Below are 27532 nucleotides of genomic sequence, written 5' to 3'. Positions count from 1 at the left end.
TTTTTTGTCACATAAGTTTTTATCATGTAGTACTTGATTATTGTTTAGTTCTAAGAACTTTCTAATTTCCATTTTATTTCTTTGGTTTATTAGTTTTCCGGAAGTATATTATATATTTTTAAGTTTTCAAACTTGTTTTTTTTTTTTTTTTTTTGCTTAGTCATCTTTTGGTTTAAATTTTAACCTTCATTCCCTGTGGCCAAAGAAGGTGATTTCTGTGATTCTGAATCTTTGCATTTAGTGAGACTTATTTCATGGCCTAGTAGGTGATCAGATTTTATAAGTGTTCTGTGTGTGATGAAGAAGAATGTGTATTCTTCAACCGTTGGATATAGGATTCTGTTTATTCCTCTACATTGACCTTGTTAACTGTGTTGTGCAAATCTCTATCCTTACTCATTTTTGTTTGCTTGATTTATTACTTAGAGAAGTATGCTAAAATTTACCATTACAATAGTGAAGTTTTAAACTTCCAGTCATGTCAGTTTTACTTTATATATTTTTTTTGACTATGTTATCAGATTCAAGGTTAAAATCATTTAACAGTAGATAATAATAGATAGAACTTTATATAGCAATATAATTGAACTCTCTGCAATGATGGAAAAGTTCTTTTCTGTGCTGTCAAAAATGACAGCCATTCATGTCTATTGAGCACTTGAAATGGGGCTAGTGTGACTGAGGAACTCAGTAGTTAATTTTATGTACTTTAGAGTTTAAGGTTAAATAGCCACATGTGGTGAGTGGCTACCACATAGTGGACTGTGTAGATTTAGAGTCTTCATGGTCAGTTAAGCCTTATTGTGATGAAATGACCATCTTTCTTTCTAGTGAAGTTTTTTCTCTTAAGGTCTGGTTTTATCTGGTATTAATGGTATACCAGCTTTCTTTGATTGGTATCTTTCTAGTATGTCTATTTCTATCCTTTCACTATTTTCTTTTGGCTTGATCATTATTTTAGGTCTCTTTAATTGTGGTAAAATATGACTACCATACTTTGCCATTGTAGCCATTTTAAGTATAAAATTCAGTTGTCCTTTTACTTGAAAATTGTTTAGTTTGGAAATAATTTTAAATTTACAGAAAAAAAATTGTAAGAATAATATAAAGAGCACTGGTAAACTCTTTTCTTTTTAAATTTGTTCATTTTAGGCTGCACGGGATCTTTGCTGCTGTGCATGGGCTTTCTCTAGTTGCAGTGAGTAGGGTCTGCTCCTAGTTTCGGTATGCAGGCTACTCATTGTGGTGGCTTTTCTCATTGTGAAGCAAAGGCTCTAGGCACGAGGGCTTCAGGAGTTGCCACGCGTGGGCTCAGTAGTTACGGCTTATTTGCCCCAAGGCAAATGGAATCTTCCCAGACAAGGGATTGAACCCGTGTTCTCTGCATTGACAGGCAGATTCTCAATCACTGGACCATCAGGGAAGTCCTCATAAACTCTTCATCCAAGTTTACCTGTTGTTAACATTGTGCTCCGTTTGCTTTTTTAATTTGCTCTTTGTGTACATATACATGTCTATAAATGTATATGTATATATACTTTTTTCATGAACCATCGGTTATATGTTGGCTCTTTGCCCCTAAATAATATACATTTCCTAAGAATAAAAAGTTCTTTTATGGAACCAGCACTCCATTTATTACTTTCAAATAGTTAACATTCATATAATACTTTTAATCTAGTTTCCATATTCCAGTTTTGTCAATTACTCCATAATGTCTTTTTTTTTTTTTTTCAGTCCCGGGGAGGATCTGGTTCAGGAGCACCTGTGCGTTTACTTGTCGCATCTCTAGTCTCCTTTAATCTGGAGCAGTTCCACAGGCTTTCTTTGTCTTTTATGATATTGACACAATTTTAAAGGCGATATAATCCTTTAAAATTTCCTAATTCTTCCTTTTAAGCTTATGTATTTCTGGATTCGAGTTACACATTCCTGGCCAGAGTACTAAGTGATGTTATATCTTCTCAGGATATTATACGTGGAAGCACAGGATTACCATCCGCTCCTTGTTTGTAATGTTAATTTTGATAGCCAGGTCAAGAGGTGGTTTGATTTTTCCACTGTACAGTTAATATTTTTTCCCTTGCTACTATTAATAAGCAGTCTGTTGGCAGTGTACTTTAAAGCATGCCAGTATTCTAGTGTCATCAGAATTTCCCCTAGTAGCATTTTATGATTTTTTTTTTTAGCCACCCTTGTGGCTTGCAGGGTCTTAGTTCCCCAGCCAGGGATTGAACGGGGCCCTGGCAGTGAAATCAGTGAGTCCTAACTACTGGACCTCCAGGGAATTCCCTCATTGTACTTTTAACTTTGACTTCCTTTTATATTTTAGACATGTCTTTATTTAAAATATTAATATCTAGGACCTGTTTTCTAATCAACCTAAAATCTCTCTTTTTGAATGATCAATTTTTGTCTAGTTATTATAAGTAATGACATTTGACTTTATTTTTGGTTTACTTATAATTTTAAATTTTAGTTATTTGATATATACAGGAGTATGTAGAACATAGAGTTAAAGCAAGAAGGTTCAGTAGAACACTAACAGATGTGATTCTGCCCAGCGTTTTTGTGCATTCTGTTATTTTGGATTTTTTAAAAATTCCTTTTTGTCTCTATCAGTTTTGGAAGTTATGCATTCTGTTTCTGTAGTTGATTGCTCTTATATTTTTAATGTAAGTTTAACTTGTTAATGTCACCTCCCATCTCCCTGAAAAATGGAAGGACTACAGAAAATCTTAATTCCAGTCTGATCCCCATCTTGCACCTTTGTTTCTCTCCCAGCTGGTGATTATTGTTATTGTTTTTTTCAGTTTGGATTCGCCATCATACCAGTTGCTTTAGCCACCATTCCTTTTGTGCCTTGATCCTTCTTTCTGAATTCAGTTTTCCTCCTAAAGTACATTATTTAGAAGTTTCTTAATTGATGAAATATTGCTAGAAAACTTTTATCAGTTTTTATTTTAGAAAGGTTTATTTTCATCTTCATTTAGAAAATCTTTTTATTGTGAGAAATTTTGACATTCCAGAAGGCAGGCAGAATACACAGTATATCGACACATATCAGTTCATGGCCGATTTTGCTTCATCTGTGCCCCACCCACTTTCCCTACCCCTCAGATAAAGACTCCTTTTAAAAGCCAGGATTCTATAATTATCAAACTTATAGAAGTTAGTAGTAGTTCCTAATATTATCAGATATGCAGTCAGTATTCATGTTTCCCTAATTATCTTGAGCTTTTTAGCGTTTTTTGTGGGGTTTTTTTGGCCTATCGAGGATCCGAATGAAGCCCGCGTTTTGTGTTTGATGAGTTCTGTCTCTCATCTCCCTCGGTGTATGATCCCTGCCTCAGTTTCCCTGCCCTCTTACAGTGGTTTGTGGAGGGCTGGCTGGTTGTCCAGAGCTGTCCACAGGCTGGCCTGTGTCTCCCTAGTGTCCTCTAGCATGGTCCTCTGTCGCCTCCTTCCTGAAGACTGATATTCAGGTGTTCAGATGTGGGAGCTTATTTAGATTCTGGGTTGATTTTCTCAGGCAAGGACATGTCATAGGTGGTATCGTGTACTTCCTTCAGGAGGTTGTCTTTCTGTGTGATGTTACAGTGGATTTCAGCATTGTCTGTCCAATCTATACATTATATAGAATTTCCCATCAGCTGTTCGCTAGACATTCATTCTCTTTACCATTAGGGTTAGGAGCTAGTGACATTCTACTCTCGTCATCCTCTCTCCATGTGTTAGCCAGAAGGCTCTGTCTATAGAGGGAACCTTCCTCTCATCACCTTTTTGGTTACCTTGAAGGCCCTATACAGGAAAGGCTTGATTCTCTTTTCCTGTCTCTTTTTTTAACCACTTTTCAAAATAATGTATTGGTTCTCTAGCTTCATCCAAAGATGACCCGTGAGGTCTTTGAAAAATAAAAGATATCATTATGAACTCATGGCTTTTAAAATATTTCATGTTTTTCACTCCATCACAGGTGTGGTTTTTTTTTTTTTTTGATGTTCACATTGTCCCATCTTGGGCCAGAGAGCACCTCCCAGTCTGGTTCCTTTTGATACCCTCTCCTGTGACAGCATCCTTGCTTTCTAGTCTGAGCAAACACCCCAGGCTCACAGTGGGCAGCAAAGACTCAGCCTAGCAGATCTCTAAAACTGTCAAGTTCCCTGGGAGCAAAGCCCGGCTCTCCTCTCTGGTGTTTCCGCTGTGGAGCTCATCCAGCACAGGGCTGGGCACAGGGCTCCCAGACCCCTGTGGCAGACACAGAGGGGCTGTGCTCGGGACACTAGATGAGGCGTGTGTGTGTCTGTGTGTGTGTGAGTGCTGGGCCCTGCTCCCCACAGAGACTAGCGGAGCCTGGCGAGTGCTACACGCTCGCCTCAGCCCTGACCCCTCGTTTCCCCTGCTGTGTCCACTTCTGCCTTCGACACTCTCCCAGGTCAGAACCATCCGGTCTTGGATGTGGGGCCACACCGGCGACTGCAGTGGACGTGGCTGGGCCGGGCGGAGCTGCAGTTCGGGGACCAGACGCTGCATGTGTCCACCGTGCAGATGTGGCTGCTGCTGCATTTCAACCAGACAGAGGTGCCTCAGCTCCTCGGCCTGTCTGTCTGTCACTGTTTTCCTCAACTCTGTCTGTCCCACCTTCTGTCCCTTTGTTTCCTTTGCCTCGACTGTCTGCTCCTGACTGGCCCTGTTTCTCCCGCCCAGGAGGTGTCAGTAGAGGCTTTGCTGAAGAGCTCTGGCCTCAGCCCTGAGCTGCTGCTCCAGGCCCTCCTGCCCCTCACCTCAGACAGCGGCCCTTTGACCCTGCAGGAGGGCCAGGACTTCCCACCTAGGGGTAGGTCTGAGGTAGTGGGGCTGGGCTGAGCCTCTGCTCCCAGGGGCGGGCTCTCCGGGTGGGGGAGATACAGGGGATGAGAATGGAGTCCCCTTTGCCCTCACTCTTCTGGCCCTTACCCTCTTTGGGCGCTGACTGGGAGTGGGTTCCAGGTGTGCTGCGTCTCCGGGAGCCTGGGCTCCAGCCCCGTGGGGAGGCCCTGTGGCTGCTGCCTCCCCAGACATACCTGAACGTGGAGAAGGATGAAGGCCGGACCCTGGAGCAGAAGAGGAACCTCCTGAGCTGTCTTCTTGTCCGTATTCTCAAAGCCCATGGGGAGAAGGGCGTCCACATTGACCAGCTGGTTTGTCTGGTAGGCACAGGGGACCCTGATGGTGGGGGGAGGGGGAGGGAGTCGTGCTTGGGGGTGGGGTGGGAGGCAGGGGTCATCACGGGGAAGGTGGGTGACATTCCCATCTGGGTTTTCTATTCCTGATGGGAAGTTAAAAGGTGGAGACCAGACATGAGTGCTGACTGTGTGCCAGGCTCTGTTCTAAAGAGTTTCCATGATTAAGTCATTTGATCTACACAGAAATATGAGATTGTTGTTGGTGGTATTTCTACTATTATTATCCCCGTTCAACAGATAAGAAAAATGAGGCATGAGTTAGTAACTGATCCATAGTCACGCAGCTAGTAAGTGGCAGAGCCAGAGGCTGGCTGCTCTGGGTAACCGCAGCCCACCTGTTTCCCCACCTCCCATCCAGGTTCTGGAGGCCTGGCACAAGGGTCCAAATCCCCCTGGAAGCCTGGGCCGCACCATTGCCGGGGGTGTGGCCTGTACCAGCACGGATGTCCTCTCTTGCATTCTTCACCTCCTGGGCCAGGGCTATGTGGAACGGCGGGATGACTGGCCCCAGATCCTCATGTACGCCAGCCCGGAGCCCTCAGGGCCCTGCCGGGGCCAGGCAGAGATCCCCTTCTTTGGCAGCCAGACCTCTGAGACCTCCAAGATGAGGTAGCCACCCCTAACCCTGTGCCCCCTGCTGCAGGGCCCCCCAGGACGGATGGCACCGCAGTGACACAGGAGGGGTCATAGTGCCAAAGCCAGGCTGCCAGAACAAAAACGTCATTTCTTTCTTTGTCTGGCACCATTTTCCCCGTCCCTGATGAGAGAGATTAGTCCTCATCCCCACTCCCGGCGTCATCACCCCCTTTGCTTGCTTCCCAGGAAGGGGCCTTGCTGTCCCCAGACTCCTAAAGCCAGCCCTTAGGTAGGAGTCCAAGACTCATAAACTACTTTCTGGATGTCTTTCATTCTAAGCAGAACTGAAATACTGGAAAGACACATATTGAGTACTAACTATGCACTCTGCTTAGTGAAATATACAAATTCTATGAATAGTTTTCAGGAAGTCTGTTCTCCAGAGGATTTTGCCATAGGATTCCGCTAGCTAGCTGGCACCCTAAAGCTCTTTACCTCAGTTCCAGTTCACCAGGAGTTGTTCTGCTTTTATGCCTGCTGTTCATCTGTGTGTAAATGCGAGTTTTCTAGAGTCATCTTTCTCAAGCTTCCATTTGCACACATTCTCAAATTCACTAGAGCTCCTTGTGACACTTAGGCTGCTGGTCCACAGACCACACGTTGAGGAATGAGGCTGTAGGCTTTCTCTCACTAGACACGCTGGGAGAATTTGGGGAGGGACCTGCAGTGTGATTGTCGTATCCACTGCAGGTCAGTTAGCACCGTGACCCCTGCCCACTAGATTCCAGCAGTGCTTCAGTCACTGTGACCGCCAGCCCCACCCCACATACAAACGCTCTGTGGGGGCTGTGTTCCGACGGTAGGGTGGTGATCCTCAGGCTGGTTCAGCAAGTGTGGACGGAGATGCACCAAGTCAGGACCAGGGGGCCAGGGTGGGGTCCAGCCAGCGGGTTAGATAAGCAGGGCAGTGACACTGACCACCAACCCCTCTCTCCCTCAAGCCCAGAAGCCGTGGCTGCCCTGGCTTCCCTCCAGCTGCCTGCGGGCCGCACCATGAGCCCCCGGGAGGTGGAAGGGTTGATGGAGCAGACGGTGCGGCAGGTGCAGGAGACGCTGAACCTGGAGCCCGACGTGGCGCAGCACCTCCTGGCTCATGCCCACTGGGGCGCCGAGCAGCTGCTGCAGAGCTACAGCGATGACCCGGAGCCGCTGCTGCTGGCAGCCGGGCTGCGCGTGCCCCAGGCCCAGGCCGCGCCCGCACGCCCCGACCACTGCCCCGTGTGCGTCAGCCCCCTGGCGCCCGACCACGACCTGCCCGCCCTCTGCTGCCAGCACTCCTGCTGCAAGGTGAGGCTCTCCTCCCCCCAGCACCACAGCTCGGGAGCTCCTGGTCTCCAGCCCCGCAAGGCCGCTTCCGGTCCTGGGTGATGTTGGATGAGTCTCTTAGTCCCTCTTAAGCTGGTTTTGTCATCGGTAAGTGGTGCTTTGACACTCTGCAGGGTGGTTGTTAGCATCTGGTGGTATGTGTCTTTGCTGCATACTGTGATCACTGGGAACTTTTTAAAAATCCCAGTGCTCAAAGTATGCCTGAGACCAATTAAATGAGAATCTCCAGAGGTGAAACAAGAGCTCCTCAGGGGATTCTAGTGTTCAGCCAAATTTGAGAACGATAGATAATACATACACATGTATAGAATCAAAGCACTTTATAAATGAGAAGTGTTCGGAACTTGGTGATGACTATGGTTTATGCTTTCCTTATCACCACCGAAGGTTCTTTAATTCCAAAATGTCATCACTTCTTTTATCTGTACACGTTCACTTAATATAAAATTTTAAAACAAAAAACAGCACAAAAGCAGAGGGAAGTACGGGAAGTCAGGCTGCCGTGAAGCTGAGCGGAGAAGGCTGTAGCTGGGGAGGGGCCACCCTTGAGGTGGCGAGGGGCCGAGGCAGGAAGCCAGGTGCTGAGTGCCTGCCTCCCCTGCCCCTGCCTCTCAGCTTGTAGGACCAGAGCCCACACCCATCCACTTAGCAGGATGAACGCCCTTGTTGCCATGAATTCTAGCCGCCTCTCTCAGCAGCGCCGCCCCAGTGGTGGGTGACCGGGGCCGTGTGCGTTTGCATGCGTGTGTACCTGTACTTTTTCTCCTTCCCTTTTGCTCAGCTTCAAGTTACTCTTCTCACATAGTTGCCTCTGCCCCCCTGTTCCCAGGTTCTTAATGATTCCCTTTACACTTCCACTTTTTTGTTCAACTAATGCTTATCATGGACTTCCTGTGTGCACGGCGCTGGGTGCTGCGTGAGGGAGTGGGGAGACCCCGGCAGACAAGGACCCGAGAGCTAATAATAACCACAGCTAATTAATACTTATGGGGGCCTCATTCTGGGCCACTGTGCTGTCTTACAAACATTGTCTCGTTTAATTCCTGGAATAGTTCTGTGAAGAAGGTGAGCACAGTGGTGGGACAGCGGAAGGAGAGATTTGGGAGGTGGACAGGGGCCTAGCTGAGTTGGGTTGGCAGACAAGGGCCTTTATGGGAAGCCCTGGTGGGTTTTGAGCAGAGATGCAATAAGATCTGATTTCCAGTTTTGAAAAGATCACTTGGTGTGGAGAAAAGGCTTGGACGGAACAAGAGTGGAGGCAGGGACACTGACTCAGAGACTTGTACAAAGAGGCAAGAGGTGCTGGCCGCTGAGCCTAGGGACGGTGAAGGGGTGGACAGATCGGGACACGTGTGGGGTAGAGCTGACAAGGGTGTGGCTGAGGACAAGGGCATCAAGACAGCTCCTGCGGTTTTGACCCGAGCATCTGGCAGGAGGAGTTGGGGGAAATGTTAGGACTGGGGTTGGGGTGCAGGGCAGATTTTTGAGGGGAAATTCCATCCGTTTTGGTCAAGTAAAGTTTGAGCTGCTTTGTTGGGCACCTGTGTGGGACTAGCAAGTGGACAGTGGATTTTTCGATTTGGAAATAAGTGCAGAAGCCTGGCCGGCATCACCCAGGGGGAGAGGAGCAGGCCCAAGGCACTGAGCGTGGGGCACCCCAACCCTGTAGAGACAGAGACAGGGAGCTGGGAAACGGGACTCAGCAAAGCAGGCTGAATCCATCCCAGCAGAGGAGCCAGTGGCGGCGTGCAGGAGCCACTGACTTGGGGCCTGGAGCAGTGGGAGACAGCTTCCCGGGGTGAGGCTCGAGTGGCCGAGGGCAGGAGGGGAGTCCAGGCGGGAGACGGCATTCCCTGTGGCTGGGCAGTGGGGTCAGTGGAGGCCAAGGGTAAGCCCCAAGCAGAGAGGCTCCTCGCGGGCATGGTGCAGGCTCCAAACTGAGACCTGGCCGTTGTCCTGCAGGGCAGTGCTCCCACCCCACAGCTATCAGGGGCCCCGAGGGCCTGTGTGCCTGCCCTCGGCCTGGGGGTCTGAATTCGGAAAAGGATTTTGCATTCTACTTCCCAGCTTATCTGGGCTTGTTTTACTATAGGAAGGGGTTGGTTTTGTTTAGTACTTGAGTGAAAATAGTTCAGTAAAGCACTTATTTATCATGGAAAGTCCTCATGTAGCCACCTGGGGACTCTCCTGGGGCTTGGATCCATCATTTGGGGAAGCTCGGGGGTAGGCATTGTGAGGGAGAGGGTCCTTAATGGAGTCTTTTGGAGGCTCAGGTGCTCATGACGTAGTTGGTGTCTTCAGGAGGGATGAGGGAACAGTTGAGAGGGGAGGGGATGATGAGGGCTGATGTTGGGGGGGAGGGGATGAGGGCTGATATTGAGGGGGAGGGGATGATGAGGGCTGATGTTGGGGGGAGGGGATGAGGGCTGCTGATGTTGAGGGGGGCAGGGGATGATGAGGGCTGACATTGAGCGGGAGGGGATGATGAGGGCTGTCATGAGGGGGATGGGATGATGGCTGATGTTGGAGGAGGGGATGAAGGGGGCTGACGTTGAGTGGGAGGAGATGATGAGGGCTGCTGATGTTGAGGGGGGCAGGGGATGATGAGGGCTGATGTTGAGGGGGACGGGATGATGGCTGACGTTGGGGGAGGGGATGAAGGGGGCTGTCGGGGGAAGAGATGAGGGGGGCTGACGTTGAGGGGGAGGGGATGAAGGCTGACATTGGGGAGGAGGGGATGATGAGGGCTGGTGTTGGGGGGGAGGGGATGATGAGGGCTGATGTTGGGGGGAGGGGATGATGAGGGCTGGTGTTGGGGGAGGGAATGATGAGGGCTGATGTTGGGGAGGGGATGATGAGGGCTGGTGTTGGGGGGGAGGGGATGATGAGGGCTGGTGTTGGGGGGGAGGGGATGAGGGCTGGTGTTGGGAGGGGATGATGAGGGCTGGTGTTGGGGGAGGGGATGATGAGGGCTGGTGTTGGGGGGGAGGGGATGATGAGGGCTGATGTTGGGGGGAGGGGATGATGAGGGCTGGTGTTGGGGGAGGGAATGATGGGGGCTGATGTTGGGGAGGGGATGATGAGGGCTGGTGTTGGGGGGGAGGGGATGATGAGGGCTGGTGTTGGGGGGGAGGGGATGAGGGCTGGTGTTGGGAGGGGATGATGAGGGCTGGTGTTGGGGGAGGGGATGATGAGGGCTGGTGTTGGGGGAGGGGATGATGAGGGCTGGTGTTGGGGGAGGGGATGATGAGGGCTGATGTTGGGGGGAGGGGATGATGAGGGCTGATGTTGGGGGGAGGGAATGATGAGGGCTGGTGTTGGGGGGAGGGGATGATGAGGGCTGGTGTTGGGGGAGGGAATGATGGCTTGGGTTGGGTATGGCAGTGACATGATAGTAGGAGGATTTATGAGTTGTGTCAGCTCCAGCACTGGTGATGGGGGGTAGGGGGGCTGATCAGAATTTACAGGTGCACTGGAGGCATCTGAGTCTGGGGAGGCAGGGGCATAGAGACAGGACTGAGGTAAGAAGTTGAGCCAAATGAGGGCACAGCTACAGCACAGTGGGCCCTGGCCAGCCCCCCAGGCCTTCTTTCTCTCTGGCTTTCTTGCTGTCTCCAAGTCTTTCTCAGAACTTGAATCTTCTTTTTCTTGATTCTCTTTACCCATCTATTCACACCCACCCCAACAATAACTTTAATTACCATTTTGGTCTGCACACCTCAAAGTGAACTGTAATTGGGGCCAATCAGGAAAACCCCTGGAGGCCAGAAAGGTTAGGGTCAGTGTTGAGGCTGACGGAGCAGCAGGTCTGTCTCTGGCCTTGCCCATGTCGGGGAGGGTTCCTGCTCCTGTGCTGTCCCTGAGCGGCTGCTCCCGTGTCCCTCCCAGTCTTGCTGGAATGAGTATCTGACGACGCGCATTGAGCAGAACCTTGTGCTGAACTGCACCTGCCCCATTGCTGAGTGCCCGGCCCAGCCCACGGGGGCCTTCATCCGTGCCATTGTCTCCTCGCCAGAGGTCATCTCCAAGGTACCTTACTCTGGCCTCAAGAGGCTCCAGGGCACAGCCCTAGGGAGCGGGGGGCCCGGAGGTGTGGTGTCGGAGAGCCAGGCACTCACCGCACGGCCCCTGCATCCCCACAGTACGAGAAGGCCCTCCTGCGTGGCTACGTGGAGAGCTGCGCCAACCTGACCTGGTGCACCAACCCCCAGGGCTGCGACCGCATCCTCTGCCGCCAAGGCCTGGGCTGCGGGACCGCCTGCTCCAAGTGTGGCTGGGCCTCCTGCTTCAGCTGTAGCTTCCCTGAGGTGGGGGCCCACCCTGGCTCTGCCCCATTGCTGGGGTCCACACCCCTCACTGCCCCCTGACCCCAAGCACCCTGCCCTGTCCTGCCCGCACCAACCCATCTGTAATGAGGACTCAGCTGTGCCCTCGCCGCCCCCTCCTCCCCTAGGCACACTACCCTGCCAGCTGTGGCCACATGTCTCAGTGGGTAGATGACGGCGGCTACTACGACGGCATGAGCGTGGAGGCCCAGAGCAAGCATTTGACGAAGCTCATCTCCAAGCGCTGCCCCAGCTGTCAGGCTCCCATTGAGAAGAACGAGGGGTGTCTGCAGTAAGAGGGGGTACTGTGGGCAGCGGCAGGGTTGGAGGCTTGGGAGAGGGTGGGAGACCTGGCAGAAGTAAGGGGCAGTGGACGGACCAGAAAGCTCAAGAACCACAGGGAGGTCCTCAGCTACCTCCTTGCACCCTCCAGTGATTCCAGTGTTCCCCCACTTTTAAGCCTGCATGTATGGGCGGATTTGGAAGCCAGGATGTGGTTAGTAGGGATTAGTGAGGTTAAGACTTAAGAGGGCATGGGAAGGGCCAGCGGTGTGTCCAGGCCCTGGGTATTCCTGGTGGAGCCCTGGCCAGAGGCAGGAACCCTGACCAGCTAGCCTCCTCCACAGCATGACCTGTGCCAAATGCAATCATGGATTCTGCTGGCGCTGCCTCAAGTCCTGGAAGCCAAATCACAAAGACTATTACAACTGCTCCGCCATGGTAAGGGGCTGGTGCCCAGAGGCGGGCAGAGGCCCCAGGGAGGGCAGGGTGGGATGCTGTTTCTGGGGCTGGGTGCAGACAGCTCCATGTCCCAAGCAGCCAGAGAGGTGGAACAAGGCTCAATGGAGAGAAGACTGAAGGCCCCAGGGCCTGCAGGTGCTGGGAGCTCCGTCCTGGGAGGTCTGTGCACAGAGATCTTCCACCCGAGTTCGCTGTCCCACACCGGGGGGGCGGCGCTACAGAGAGGCTGTGGTGGGCTGGGCGCTCCCAGGAGGCCCAGGGCAGAGCGGAGCAAGGACTCTGAGTCAGGGCCTGGCTTCACTGTGTAGTCAACCTGCCAGGCCTCAGCACCCTCATCTCACAGTTACGAGAAATGAATGAAGAAATCTGGGTAGAGCAGCAGCAGGCCTCCATGAATGGTGGCTGGTCTGAGGAATAACCAACCTCATTTTGTCCTGCCAATCACCTAACAACAGCCCTCTTTGATGTGTCTTCACCAGGTAAGCAAAGCCGCGCGCCAGGAGAAGCGCTTCCAGGACTACAACGAGAGGTGTACTTTCCATCACCAGGCCCGGGTGAGCAGGGAGGGGACAGTGGGGTGGCCAAGGAGGTTAGAGGGCTGGGCTGGATGGCCAGGCGCTCTTCTGAGGGGTGGGGCTGTGCCCGCTGGTGCTGACAGCCACCTCTCTGCACAGGACTTTGCTGTGAACTTGCGGAACCGCGTGTCTGCCATCCACGAGGTGCCCCCACCCAAATCCTTCACCTTCCTCAGTGATGCCTGCCGGGGTCTCGAGCAAGCACGAAAGGTTGTGTGGGGTGGGCTGGGCAGAGGGTGGGCGGGAAGAGGGGGAGGGTGGGAGGTGGCCTCAGCAGGAGCCTGCTGGGGCCCGCAGGTGCTGGCCTACGCCTGCGTGTACAGCTTCTACAACCAGGACACAGAGCACATGGACATCGTGGAGCAGCAGATCGAGGCCCTGGAGCTGCACACCAATGCCCTGCAGATCCTCCTGGGTGAGCCCCCATCCCCCTGGCACCTACCCCCAACGTAAAGATGGGTGGGCAACCTGGCCCCAGCCGCCCACCTTCATTCTGGCCCCTGGAGCTTCCTGTGCCTCGTAGCCTTGTTACCATCTTCAAGTTCCACCCCGCAGGTCCATGGTGCACACCCCCACCCGACCTTTGCTTTGATTATGACGTGTCCCCACCTCTAGGCTGTGAGCCCTGGTAGATGTGGGGAGCGCATGGTAGGCGTCTGTGGGAGGAAGGGAAGAAGGGAGGGAGCCCCGCGCCCTGCCCCCTCTGCAGAGGAGACGCTGCTGCACTGCAGAGACCTGGCCTCCTCGCTGCGCCTCCTGCGGGCGGAGCACCTCAACACCGGCCTGGAGCTGCTGCGGCGGATCCAGGAGCGGCTGCTGGCCATCCTGCAGCACTCCACCCAGGTAGCCACCCACCCGACCCAGCCTTCCTGCCCTCACTCAGCACCGCCTGCCACAGCCTCCGGTGCCCTGGGGGGATCCTGATGGAAAGGATTCCACGGCACACGGACCCAGTCTGTATCCCACCTCCCAGCCCTGCCCCTCGGCCACCTGGCCTTTCCTACAAAATGAAGGAGGCAGTTAGCCCAAGTTAAGGGTATCTGGCCAGGTGCTTGCTCTCCAGAACTCACTTGGGGAACTTTTTCAGAAGATTCTTCCCAGATATGGATTTAGAATCCTAGGAGTTGGGGGCCAAAGGGCAGGGACCCACCAGAGTAAAGGAGCTGAGGTTCTTTCCGGCTCCAATACACTGATGTTGAGTCTGAATTAGGAATCCCGCCCTCAGGGAGCTTACGGACTGGTATGTAACTTGGGCAGAAAAGGCATGAACCCACCAAGGTAAGGGTACGTGGTGCCTCACCGCCGTATCCTGGGTCGCTGGAGACTACCTGTCATGTTACGCAGTCAATGGCTCGCGAAGCACGGTGCTGGGGTTGGTGGGGGGAGCATTCCTGGCAGGCCAGGTGGCTCTTGGGCCTGGGGGATCCGGGTGAAGGAAGGCTGGGTGCCAGGGCCCAGCGTCCTCTACTCCGCTGCTCCCCACATCCTCCCATCTCCTTGCCAGGATTTCCGGGTTGGTCTCCAGAGTCCATCCTCTGAGTCCCGGGAGGCGAAAGGACCCAACGTGCCCGGCAGTCAGTGAGTGGAGGGGACCCCGGTGCAGGGGGGCGTAGGAGGGGGCGTGGGAGGCGACATGGCCCTGAGGTTGAGTGTGCGCTCTCCCAGGCCCCAGGGCTCCTCAGGACTGGAGGAGGAGGAGGAGGAGGAAGACGAGGACGAGGTGCCCGAGTGGCAGCAGGACGAGTTTGAGGAGGAGCTGGACAATGACAGCTTCTCCTACGATGAAGAGTCTGAGAACCTGGACCGAGAGACTTTCTTCTTCGGCGACGAGGACGACGACGAGGATGATGATGAGGGCTACGACTGAGGGGGCAGGACGCAGAGGCCACCAGAGCCCGGGGTCCCGGGTCAGGTGCGCACCACTGTCCCCGCACACAGTGGCAGGTGCCTGTGGCACCATCTTCTGTTCAGTGAATAAACTTTTTTTTTCATATACTTCTCTGGAAGCAGATCAGTTTCCTCAAAGGGCCACTTCAGCTCCCCCTGCCATCACACACAGCCAATCCTCCTCCTCCCCTGCTCTTTTCTCTAGGCATCATCCTCAAAGCCCACAGCAGACCGCTGTGACTTACATTGATAAAGGGAAATAAATGTCCGTGGTACTCAGCCCACAAGCCTCGGACCTAGCACAGGGACAGGAAGGAATGGTCACCCCCCCGCCAAAATCAGCTTCATCCAAACTCCTGAATGTTCCTGCAGGGAGCTTGAGCATGTTAGAAAGTCTCTTCCTCTTGGGGGCCTGTGGACCTTTAAAGGTCTGTACATCTTGAAGTTGAGGGGGGTGTTAGGATATAGGATATTATTGAGAACTGGACCTTCCTCTACCCACAGTGTGACATAATGTCAGAATTGTATACATGCCATGAATCAGTATTGGGGCTAAGAGCCAGGAGCCAAGTCTGGGGTCAGGAGAATTTAATAAAAACTGCGGTGAAGTCAAGGAGTTGGGTCAGGAGAGGCAGCCACCTGCTTAGGATGATATGCCTCAAAGTATCGATCTAGCAGGGCCTCCACCTCTGCTTCCTCGTAGTCCCACACCTGGAACTTGGAGCCATCGGCTGCTCCCCGGATCATGGCTGAGAGCACTGGCAAGAAGGATGGGGGTGAAGGTGGCTCCCCTGCCACTTCCACACTGCCCCCCCACAGTGCCCATTGCCGTTCCCTTTCTGGGGTGGGCACTGCGCTCAGAGGCCCCCAAGGAAGGAGAAGAGGGCAGGGACCTCAGAGCTGGGAAAGGAGGCCAGGGATGGGGATGCTCACCTCGGCCAGATTTTGGGCGAAACAGGCACAGGACTGGTTTGTGGAGGGCCACTGCCCGGCCCAGCTCATAGCCTACCCCCAGAGAGGGCTGGGTCACTTCTGCCACAACCACTGGGAAGAAAGGAGACCAAGGCTCACCCTCAGGTTTGTGAAGGATACACGACACAGTCTGGCTGTGGTGAGAAGGGAACTTAGGGAGTCCCTTGGAGGTGGGGAACCAGGCAGGTCCAGGGAATCTAGGACCCCAGGGGAGTTCGCAGGCAGGACGGGGGACCACTCACCATCTGCCTGCTGCAGCCAGGCCAGGTCCCGATCATGGATGAGCTTGTCGCCTCCAGCAGCCTCTTCCCCTGTGGTTGAGGGAAAGCTGGTCAGGGGCCCACCCTGGGCTTCAGTTCTTCTCCTCTGCCCTAGACACCCTCAGGCCCACCTTGCTCAGGGAAGGGGAGGGGACAGAGAGATGGCTCCAAGGGCCCACCCAACACTAGGCTTCTATGAATTAAGGAAATGGAAGAGCCTGCAAGGAAAATGCAGTCCTGTGCAGGGGGGTGGAATGTGACCAACGACAGGAGTGGTACAGGTGAGATGGAGGGACTCACTGCGGGTCAGTGATCAGAGGTGGAGAGGAGGAGGAATCACATCCCTGGTGGGGACAGGCAGGAGGAGCAAGAGGCTGGCCCGCGCAAGGAACCTAGGGCCCCACAGACTCTCGGGCTTTGGTGGGGGTGAGAACCACCTGAGAACCAGATCAACTACAAAGACCCAGGTATCGATGAGCCTGGATCACTGACTGAGCTCTCCAGGTGATTCTCATACCCAGGGGAGTTTGAGAATCACTGCCTGAAAGCAAAGTGTAACCAGTGGGAGGTGGTGTGAAGGCAGGGGAGATCCTTGGGTCAAAGGGATCCCAGCTTTCCAGCTTGATTCGATGTCACCCACTGGGAGCATAAGGGTCACACACCCCAGAGCAGAATAACTGGAGAGCTCATTAAAAATGGACTCAAAGGTTTTATCCCAGAATCTGCATTTTCAACAAGCTCCCTCAGAACACTGTTGAGCACAGGCCCTTCCCAAAGCACCAGCAACTTCGTGATGCATCATTTTAAAGAGGATGCCCCAGGGACTTCCCTGGTGACCCAGTCGTTAAGAATCCACCTGCCAAGGCAGAGTATGTGGATTCCATCCCTGAACAGAGGAGACTCCACATGCCCGTCCTGGAGCAACTAAGCCCACAGGCCACAACTACCAAACCCAGGCTCCTCAACAAAAGAGGTCACTGCAATGAGAAGCCCGTGCGCAGCAATGAAGACCCAGGGCAGTCAAAAATCAAATTCAAATAAAGAGGTCTCTGAGAACTGCATTGGGTCCTACAGATCCCGGTTCTGCCCATGGGAGGGAAAAGCGGGACATACTTGAGGTTTTTATGAGAAGTGTGAGAGTTTTGGCGTTATTTCCGAAGTAGAAAACCAGCCAGGATCCGGGACTACCTCTCCGCAGGAGCAAGAGGATCAGAGGGCCTGAGAGACGGTGTTCGCGGGACCTGGGGTCTGTCGGGTCAAGGAGGGCTGATACCTCCAATGTCAAAGGAAAGCTCCGTGCTGGGTGGGAGAGAAGAGGCTAGCGCGGCCTCCTCCCATCCTGCTCCTACAAAAGCCGGGAGGCGTCCAAGAAGTTCTCCACGAAAGACCCAAAGGTCAAGAGAGTAACTGAATCCGGGCCGTGGGCTCCCAAGTCGGACGCACGCGGTCTGAGCCCCGCGCCGCAGTTCTTTTCGGGCAGAGGGGCCTCTGCCTGCGCCCTCCCGGCCGCCCGCGCCACAAACTCCGCCTTCCTCACCGCTCTCGTCCAGCTCGGCGGCCGCCACATGCTCGGTGAGCACCACCCCGAAGCGCCGCAGGCGAGACACGATGCGCACGTACAGTTCCCGGTCCTCGCGTCCGCCGCGGATACTCCCGCAGAAGTAAAGGGAGAGACACCCCGGCTCCCCGTGCTCCAGGGTTCCAGCCGCCGCCGCCGCCATCCCGGCCGCCGCAGGCCCCGCCCGCTCCCCTTGGCCCCGCCCCCTGCACGTGACCCGTCCCCGCCTCACGGGGTCTGGTTCCGAGTGTCCACGTCTGTGAAAGGAAACGTCAACCGTACCCACCTGTAGGAACTCAGCGCCTCCTGGACTTAACTCCCCACCTCATCCACTCCTCCCCACCTTTGCCACAGGCAGCTCCATTCTCCCAGCTCAGGTCCCAAACCTTGGAGTCATTTTGACTCTTCTCTTTGCATCAAACCCTACGTGCAGTCCGCGGGCAACTCCTGTGGTTTCTCCCTTCCAAATATTTAAAAACTCTGAAACCCATCTGCTGGGGACCCAACCTTGGGTCGCAACCCAGTGCCAGTGCAGACACGGGGTTGCAGTGAAGAAAAGGGCTGTGATTAATGCAGGCGCCAAACAGGAAATTCAGGGCAGGGTGCTCAAAATACTTAAACTTCCCAGTGGGATCCAGGAAACCATTTTAAAGGGGAGTCTAAGGGTGATGTCACAGGGATTAAAGTACTTATGGGTCTGTGGGCCACGTGTTCTTGGTCTTCAGGTTGCTAATTTCTTCCATTTGGTGGTGGTTTGCGCTTCTGCAAAACAACTCAGAAAGCGGGCAGACACTATTATCTGGGTACTTCATAGAGAACCTACAGCAGAGGATATGTGAGAGGGGTCGGTCTGGCCTGAGAGGACCCCATAAAGTCCTGGATGGGTGGGAAACACACCCACCACCTCCACTGCCGCCCCCTCCTCCAAGCCTCCACCACCTCTCTCAGCCTCCCCACAGTCCACCCCCTTTCCTGCTACACAGTGTGGTCTCCAGCAGGGGGACCTGTAAACCCAATAGTTAGGTCATGACCCTCTTCGGCCAAACCTCCAAAGGCTCCCATCTCACATGGGGTAAAACCCCAACCCCCTCAGGGGCTCAGCAGCCCCCCAGGACCTGGCGCCTCTCTCACCTCTGTCATCCCAGCTCCTTGAGCCTCAGCGTCTGTTCCGCAGCCTCGCTGCCTCTTCCTCAAGCTGGGCATGTTCTTGCCTCAGATCCTCGGCATTTGCTGTCCTCTGGAGCCCTTTTCTTCCAAGCGCCCCCGGGTCATTCCCTCTCCTCCTCTAAGTCTGTTCAGGTTTCCTTCCCTGATACCCTCTTCAATGTGGCAGCCTCGCATCCCCATTACCCTCTTCTGCCTGGTCTTTTTTCCTTTCAGTTCTGACGCTCAGTCATGTCTGACTCTTTGCAACCCCATGAGCTGCAGCACACCAGGCTTCCCTGTCCATCTCACTACCATATAATTGATTACTTCTGTTGCATGTCTTTCTACGGTCAGTGGAATGTAAGTCCCTGGGAGGGCAGGCATTTTTCTGTTTTGCTTACTGCTGTATCCCCAGCTTCTAGAGCTGTGCCTGGCCTCTAGGAAACACTCATTAGATATTTGTTGAACGAATGAGCAGATTAAATGAGCAGGTGCATTTGGTAGCACTTTGTAATCTGCTCAGCCCTAAGGCAATCTGATGGAAGCAGGGTCTGCAGGGAACCAGGCAAACACACCATCGCTCACTGCTAATAACAATCTTCATTTTTCTAATGAAAATTACACAAATTCAAGACAAAAATTTCAAAAGGAATGAGAGAGTACCCGGTGGAAAGTGAGACTCTAGTCTTATTTCTCAGAGGAGAGCATCACTGATGGTTTCCTCTGAATTCCTCCATTCTGTGAAATACCCATACATAGAGTCACAGAGCGGACACAGTAACCATTTTTTAAAAGGCAAAGACACAGGGACTCTCCTGGTGGTCCAGTGGTTAAGGTTCTTCCAACACGAGGGGCCTGGGTTTGACCCCTGGTCACGGAACTAGATCCCACATGCCTAAAGATCCCGCATGCTGCAGGAAAGATCCTGCATGTCACAACTAAGACTCAGCAGAGCCAAATAAATAAATCTCTAAAAAGACACAATAAAGAATATTTTTTAAAAAATACTTTAAAAAATACACAAAGAAAAGGAAAGGAAATCTTAGGCTACCTCTGGCCTCTGATGGGCTCAGTGCTTAAGATAAGACCATGGGGAAACGTGTGCACAGCTGTGCACCAGCGCTCCCGGCACCTTCTCGCACACGGTCACACACGCACCCTTAGGAGGCGGGCCCCAGGGGCCAGAGACCTTGAGGGCACCCTCCTCACCCTCCTCACCCTCAGTCACACTGTCTGCGGTTCCCGCCTCCCAGGAGGAGCACATGCATGTAGAGACACAAAGCATCTTGCTTCCGCCTCTGTGTCTTCAAGAAAAGAAGCCAGCCTCCATCTCCTTAGGACCCACACTTCCGAGGGGCCTGGCATCCCTGTTCCACCTCAGGCTGAAGGAGAAAGAGGAGAGGGGTATTTTGTCTGTTTCTCCAGGTGGGAAACAAGGCCCTGCGATTGAATCTTTGCCCACAGCTGAGGTGGTCAGGATGCAGAGCCAGCCACGGCTGGCCGCTCAGATCCTCGGCTCAGTGCAGAGGCCTGAGTTGGAGGGATGGGGCACTAAGTGACGGGAGCGGGGAGCCAGGGTGGTGTGCAGGTTAGTGTATCCAACTTATGTCCTAGTATCAGGAACAGAAGAGTACCCAGTGCATGACTGCAGTTAGATGAAATGTCCGGAAGGGGCGTGTTTAGAGAAACAGAAAGCAGACTAAGGAGTCGTCCCAGCTGGGACTGGGAGCAGGCACTGACTGCAGGGTAGGGCCAAGGAAACCTTCTGTGGTGATGGAAATGTTCTAAAACTGGACTGTAAGGATGACTGCACAACCCTACAAGTTTACATTAAACTGTATACTCACAACTGGCAGATTTTACTGATATAAGTTATTCCTCATAAAGCTGTTTTTAAAAAGGCAATAATTTTTAAAAAGGCAATAAGGAAGTACTGAAAATAGTATAATGAGATTCAACAATTAGTTCATGATCAATTTATGTCTTGTTTCATGTATATGCATATTCAACTTCCTCACTGTACTGTTGTGATACAAATTCAAGATCATATTATTACATTTGTAAATATATATATATATATATAGGCCATGTCACATGGCATGTGGGATCTTAGTTCCCCAGTCAAGGATCAAACCTGTGCTCCCATGCAGGGGACGTGCAGAGTCCTAACCACTGGACCACCAAAGAAGTCCCCATTTGTAAATATTTTAATATGTGTCTCTAAAAGATATTTTTAAAAATCATAATAAAAATACAAAAAAAAAGTAAAAATATCAGGGTTGAAAAACTTTGTAAGACTTTCTTACTGTCATCAAATAATTCATCAATGTTCAAATTTTCAATTTGTCTTAGAAATGTTATAAATATTTGTTTACAATTTATTTAAAATGAGCCACATCAAGTCCACGTATTGTGACTGGCTGACATGCCTTTTAAGTCTGTTTTGATCAACAGGTTCCCCCTGCACATCTTCTCTCTTCCCCTCATTTGTCCTGTAGAGGTTTCTGCAGCCTGGAGTTTGCTGATGATATTTCTGTACTAACATTTAAAACGTTCCTCGATGCTATAAACTGGAGTTGGATCTAGAGGTGTAATCAGATTCAGGTTCAATCTGAGGCAAGACTACCTCACAGGTGGTGGTGTGTGCTCCCACCATGGGGCACAGAGTATCTGGATGTCTCTATTTTGATGTTAGCAACCACCATGCTCAATGCCCAGAACCATTCATTCATTTGTTCATTGAATACACCAATAAAAATGTTATTATAATGTAAAACTCACCTGAGAAAACCACCTTAACAACTGAAGTCTAATAAAATCCTCTTTAGACACTTCCCAGTGGTCTGGTGGTTAAGACTTTGCTCCCACTGCAGGGGCCCGGATTCGATCATGGGCAAGGAACTAAGATCTCACATGCTGCAACTGAGACCCAGCACAGCCAAATAAACAAATATTTAAAATAAAACAGGACTCCCCTGGTGGTCCAGTGGTTAAAAATTGGCCTGCCGATGCAGGAGTCGTGGGTTCGATCTCTGTTCCAGGAAGATCCCACACACCCCACTGAGCCTGTGCACCACGACTGCTGAGCCTGTGCTCTGGAGCCGGGGAGCCACAGCTGCTGAAGCCCGCGTGCCCCAGAGCCCGTGCTCCTGACAAGAGAAGCCACCGCAATGAGAAGCCCAAGCGCCAGCAAGAAAGCACCTTTGACTTTCTAGAACGATAGCAAAAGCCAGCACAGCAACAGAGATACAACACGGCCAAAAATAAAACAATAATTAAAAAAAAAAAACACTCATAAAATACTCTGTAACCACCACTCATGCACATCAAGAGAGAAATCTTCAGCCACCCAGAAACTTGCATGGGTTCAATTATAATCATGGCCTCCTTACTCCCTCCAAATGAACCGCTGCCCTTACTTTTACAGGAAGGACCAAAAAAAAGGACATAAAACCATAAAGAAACACAGGAAGTTATCACCCAAATGCGCATCCCTAGTCATGTGGTTTCACCTTACTCATTGTTTATATGCCTCTTAAATCTCTCTAAATCTATAGCTGTGGGGATACATTTTTAAAGCATGTGTTCTATGTGAGACACTCCGTGGGCACTAGAGCAGCTATAAAACAGGGGTGAAGAGGAGTCTGAGACCTGAGACTCCATTTGGCTTGGGAAGGACCAGAGTTAACTCAAGAAGAGAAGTCAAATGAATGTTATGGAGGGACATGTGAAGGGTGCAGAGATTCAGAGAAAGCAGAAGTTAAGTACGTGCAGGATCTCTTCAGGTTCAACCTCACGCTCCAGCTTTAACACCTGGATCACACATCACCTCCGGCCAAGAAGAAGCCACAGGGACCAGATGTACCTTCCCTGGATTTTGTTTGTTTTTCCATAGGTGACTTTCCTTTTTCAGATATGTTGGAGAGGAAGCAGGGCTGAGATTCTCTGCCCTAATCTACACCATACCCACCTAACTCAGGTACATTCTTAGTCTGAGTTCCTCCCCATCCCTGTGGCTAGGATGTTTTCTTGCTGGTGACGTCATTCACGAGGACAGTTTTATGAAAGTGAAGAGCATCTGGAGTCCTAGTCCTCTGCTTCCCTGTGTCAGGAATCTACAGAGGCCAAAAGAGGAAACTCAGCCTTAGGACTCAAGTTTGTATTTTCTTAGGAATAATTAAGAATTTTAAAATTTATTACAAAACATAGCAAGTCTGAGAAAAGTATGAAGAATAGTATATCAAATACCTTTGTAGCCACTATCCAGTTTTATCCAGCCTTAAATTTTGTTATATCTATTTCAGATCCATATTTTAACATGTATTACAGATATACATATATACTATCATATATAACATCTATTTATATTAGTATCTATATATGATAATATCTAAATCTAAAATAGATACAATACATAATACAGTATTTATATAATACATATAGAAGTCTATACCCACGTACACATCAGATCAAGCTTGCTATTTACGTTTTTTTTTTTCAAATCTTCTATATTCTTACTATTTTTTGCCCATCAATTACTGATGTAACTATCCTGTTGGCAGTGGATTTTTTTCTTTTAATTTCAACTATATTTACTTTGTATTCTGAGACTAGTAGACGAGTACAAGTTCAGAATTCCTATGTGTTCTTGGTGGTACACTTTTGGTCCTCATGTGATCTACTTTTATTCCTAATAAATCCTTCTGGGCTCATATTTTTGTCTTTCATTTCAACCTTTCTATATTCCAAGTGTGTCTGTAAAAATGCAGGTAATAAGCTGCTTACTAAAGTGTCAATGCTCTTTTTACTCAATGAAATGTCATCATTTATTTTGATTACATACATGTTTGGAAGTGTTTCCCACTGTCCCTTTTGTGCTTTTACTTACTATGCCTTTTCCTATTTTTTATTTGCCATGCTTTGTCTTATGCAGATTTTTTAAAATACTGGATACAACTGACATATAACATTAGTTTCAGGTATGCAGTATAATATGATACATGTGTGTATTTTGAGATGACCACCACAGAAAGTGTAGTTAACATCCATCACCACACAATAAATTATTTTCTTTTGTTGAAAACTAAGATCTACTCTCTTGCAACGTTCAAATATAGAATGCAGTATTGTTAACTATATTCACCATGCTGTATATTACTTCCCTAGGACTTAATTATCTTATTAGGAAGTTTGTACCTTTTGACCACCTCAACCTATTTCAACCTCCACCCCTCACTTCTGCAAACAACCATCTGTTCTCTGTATCTGAGGTCATTTAAAAAAAAAAAAATCTCACATGTGATATGATAGAGTATTTGTGTTTTTCTGTCTGATTTATTTTCCTTACATCATTTTCTCATGTGGTTGCAGTGGGCAAGAGTTCCTTTTTATGGCTGAACAATATTCCAGTGTGTGTGTGTGTGTGTGTGTGTGTGTGTGTGTGTATACATACGCACTATATACACATACACATTTCCTTTATGTATTCATCCATCAGTGGATACTTAGGTGTCCAGTACAGCATCAGTGACAGAGGAATGGCATCCCCCAAGACCAGCTTCCTCCAAACACATGAATGTTCCTGGGGGGAGCTTGAGGGCGTTGTGAAGTATCCTTCCCTTGGGGGCCTGCAGACCTTTAAGGGGCTCTACATATTGAAGTGAAGCAGGGTGCTAAGAAGATTATTTCTGACGTGCACCCACCTCCACACTCACACAGACATAAAGCTAGAATTGAAAACAGACCGTGTGTCTGTACTGGGGCTAAGAGGCAGGAAAGGTACTAGAGCAAGTCTGGGTTCAGGAGAATTTCATAAACTGGGGTGGTGTCAAACAGTTGGGTGAGGAGAGGCACCCAACTTGGGAAGAACCACCACCTTCGCCTCTGCCTCCGGCTAGTCACACACCTGGAACCTGGAGCCATCGGCCGCTCCCAGGTCATGGCTGAGAGCACTAGGAAGGAGGAGGCCGGTGGAGGTGGCTCCCCCCGCCACTCCCCCCAACACTCCCCCTCCTCCTCCCACAGTTCTCCTCCCCCCAACACCCCTCCCCGTCCAACATTTCCCCCTCCCCCCCACACTCCTCCTTGCCTCCCACACTCTGCTCCCACATTGCCTGTTGCCCTTCCCTTTCCCATCCCTTTCTGGGGTGGGCACTGTGCTCAGAGCCCCCCAAGGAAGGAGAGGAGGACAGGGGCCTCAAAGAGCTGGGAAATGAGGCCAGGGCTGGGGATGCTCACCTCGGCCAGATTTTGGGCGACACAGGCACAGGACTGGTTTGTGGAGGGCCACTGCCCGGCCCAGCTCATAGCCTACCCCCAGAGAGGGCTGGGTCACTTCTGCCACAACCACTGGGAAGAAAGGCTCACCCTCGGGCTTGTGAAGGACACACAACAGTCTGGCTGTGGTGAGAAGGGAACTTAGGGAGTCCCTTGGAGGCGGGGAACCAGGCAGGTCCAGGGAATCTAGGACCCCAGGGGAGTACGCAGGCAGGACGGGGGACCACTCACCATCTGCCTGCTGCAGCCAGGCCAGGTCCCGATCATGGATGAGCTTGTCGCCTCCAGCAGCCTCTTCTCCTATGGTTGAGGGAAAGCTGGTCAGGGGCCCACCCTGGGCTTCAGTTCCTCTCCTCTGCCCTAGATACCCCCAGGCTCACACTGCTCAGGGAAGGGGAGGGGACAGAGAGATGGCCTCCAAGGGCCCACCCAACACTAGGCTTCTGTGAACTAAGGAAATGGAAGAGCCTGCAAGGAAAATGCAGTCCTGTGCAGGGGGGTGGAATGTGACCAACGACAGGAGCGGTACAGGTGAGATGGAGGGACTCACTGCGGGTCAGTGATCAGAGGTGGAGAGGAGGAGGAATCACATCCCTGGTGGGGACAGGCAGGAGGAGCAAGAAGCTGGCCCGCGCAAGGAACCTAGGGCCCCACAGGCTCTCAGGCTTTGGTGGGGGTGAGAACCACCTGAGAACTAGATCAATTACAAAGACCCAGGTATCGATGAGCCTGGATCACTGACTGAGCTCTCCAGGTGATTCTCATACCCAGGCGAGTTTGAGAATCACTGCCTGAAAGCAAAGTGTAACCAGTGGGAGGTGGTGTGAAGGCAGGGGAGATCCTTGGGTCAAAGGGATCCCAGCTTTCCAGCTTGATTCGATGTCACCCACTGGGAACATGAGGGTCACATGCCCCAGAGCAGAGCAGAATAACTGGAGAGCTTATTAAAAATGGACTCAAAGGTTTTATCCCAGAATCTGCATTTTCAACAAGCTCCCTCAGAACACTGTTGAGCACAGGCCCTTCCCAAAGCACCAGCAACTTCGTGATGCATCATTTTAAAGAGGATGCCCCAGGGACTTCCCTGGTGACCCAGTCGTTAAGAATCTACCTGCCAAGGCAGAGTACATGGATTCCATCCCTGAACAGAGAAGATTCCACATGCCCGTCGTGGAGCAACTAAGCCCACAGGCCACAACTACCAAACCCAGGTTCCTCAACAAAAGAGGTCACTGCAATGAGAAGCCCGTGCGCAGCAATGAAGACCCAGGGCAGTCAAAAATCAAATTCAAATAAAAAGGTCTCTGAGAACTGCATTGGATCCTACAGATCCTGGCTCTGCCCATGGGAGGGAAAAGGGGGACACACCCCTGAGGTTTTCTGAGAAGTGCGAGAGTTCTGGCACCCTTTCCGAAGTAGAAAACCAGACAGGATCGGGACTACCTCGCCGCAGGAGCAGGAGGCACTGGCAACAGTCTGATCAGGGGATCTGAGACAGACGGTGTTCTCAGGACCTGGGGTCTGTCGGGTCAAGGATACCTCTACGTGAAAGGGAAGCTCTGTGCTAGGTGAGAGAGAAGAGGTCAGCGCGGCCCCCTCCCATCCTGCTCCTACAAAAGCCTCCGGAAGGAGCCCAAGCAGTTCTCCACGAAGGACCCAAAAGGTCAAGATAGTAACAATGCGGGGAGTGGGCTCCCGGGTCGGACGCACGCGGTCTGATCCCTGGCCGCAGTTCCTTCTCAGGTAGGACCCCGCCCGGAGCTTCCCCGCCGGTGGGCGAGCCCAGCGGCACCGACTGAGCGCAGTTTCTGTCGAGGGGCCAGAGCCGCCCTCGCCTTCCCCGCCGCCCGCGCCCTGGCAGCCTCACCGCTCACATCCTGCTCAGCAGCCTCCACTGCTCAGAAAGAACCGCCCCGAAGCGCAGCAGCCGGGACACGATCCCTACGTCCGGCTCCCTGTCCTCGCGTCCGCCGCGGATGGTCCATCAGAAGAACAGTGCCTGCGGGCTGGTTCCCGGCGCTCCAGCCGCCGCGCGCCCCTCTCCGCGCCCGGGGGCGCCCGCGGGCTACCAGCGCCCCGGCCCCACCCACCCGTCCTGCGGAGCCTTCCTTCCCGAGGGTCCACACCTGTGAACTGTTGACGGCAAGGATATGCACGTCTGGGGACCCAGCGCCTCCCGGGCTTCTTTAACACCGCCAGGCAGAAGGCGGGGGTCCTTGCCTCCTCACTCATGGCCCCTTGCCGCCCCCAGGATCCCCCGTCTCTGCCAAAAGCAGCTCCTTCCTCCGAGCTCCTCAGGTCCCAAACCTTGGAGTCAATTTTTACTCTTCCCTTTTCATCAGCTCCTATACCCAATCCATCAGCAACTCCTACCGGTTCTCTCTTCCAAATATCTCCAAACTTTGAAGCCAGCCTGTGGAGCAGCCAGCCTTGGGTCAGCTCCCGGTTTCCCAGTAAAGCCCCTCTGCCGACACAGGGTTGTGGGTGAAGGAAAGAGTAGAGATTACTGCCAGGCCCCAAAAGCAGGGAATTCAGGACAGGGGGCTCAAAACACCCAAACTCCCTGCTGGGGTACAAGAGTGCATTTTTAAGGCCAGGTGAGGGC

General features: G+C 51.7%; 2 protein-coding genes and 1 pseudogene across 2 annotated transcripts in view; 1 reads left to right on the top strand and 2 right to left on the bottom strand.

The window, feature by feature from the left end:
• Positions 1 to 14770, top strand: part of CUL9 (cullin 9) — a 36033-nt gene extending 21263 nt beyond the window's left edge. The window contains exons 26-40 of the mRNA XM_052648321.1: positions 4436 to 4581; positions 4708 to 4837; positions 4990 to 5189; positions 5584 to 5834; positions 6803 to 7148; positions 11076 to 11216; positions 11330 to 11494; positions 11641 to 11804; positions 12139 to 12232; positions 12733 to 12807; positions 12928 to 13038; positions 13126 to 13243; positions 13538 to 13671; positions 14333 to 14406; positions 14494 to 14770. Of these exons, the coding sequence (XP_052504281.1) occupies positions 4436 to 4581; positions 4708 to 4837; positions 4990 to 5189; positions 5584 to 5834; positions 6803 to 7148; positions 11076 to 11216; positions 11330 to 11494; positions 11641 to 11804; positions 12139 to 12232; positions 12733 to 12807; positions 12928 to 13038; positions 13126 to 13243; positions 13538 to 13671; positions 14333 to 14406; positions 14494 to 14695 (2351 nt within the window). The 3' untranslated portion in view covers positions 14696 to 14770. The remainder of the gene's footprint in view (positions 1 to 4435; positions 4582 to 4707; positions 4838 to 4989; positions 5190 to 5583; positions 5835 to 6802; positions 7149 to 11075; positions 11217 to 11329; positions 11495 to 11640; positions 11805 to 12138; positions 12233 to 12732; positions 12808 to 12927; positions 13039 to 13125; positions 13244 to 13537; positions 13672 to 14332; positions 14407 to 14493) is intronic.
• A 523-nt stretch (positions 14771 to 15293) lies between these two features.
• LOC128056378 (2'-deoxynucleoside 5'-phosphate N-hydrolase 1-like) lies at positions 15294 to 17678 on the bottom strand. The gene is made up of 4 exons (XM_052649140.1): positions 17485 to 17678; positions 15930 to 15998; positions 15649 to 15759; positions 15294 to 15473 (listed from the first exon to the last, which is right to left on the bottom strand). The coding sequence occupies exons 1-4, from the start codon at positions 17666 to 17668 to the stop codon at positions 15325 to 15327; spliced, it is 513 nt and encodes a 170-aa protein (XP_052505100.1). The 5' UTR covers positions 17669 to 17678; the 3' UTR covers positions 15294 to 15324.
• Positions 17679 to 24478: 6800 nt separating this feature from the next.
• LOC128055616 (2'-deoxynucleoside 5'-phosphate N-hydrolase 1-like) lies at positions 24479 to 27159 on the bottom strand (annotated as a pseudogene).
• Positions 27160 to 27532: the final 373 nt, after the last annotated feature.

The sequence above is a fragment of the Budorcas taxicolor genome, chromosome 11 (genome assembly GCF_023091745.1).
Source record: "Budorcas taxicolor isolate Tak-1 chromosome 11, Takin1.1, whole genome shotgun sequence".
In the NCBI taxonomy this organism is placed as follows: Eukaryota; Metazoa; Chordata; class Mammalia; order Artiodactyla; family Bovidae; genus Budorcas; species Budorcas taxicolor.
The sequence above is the reverse complement of the archived record's forward strand: the minus strand, read 5'-3'. Positions and strand labels throughout refer to the sequence as shown.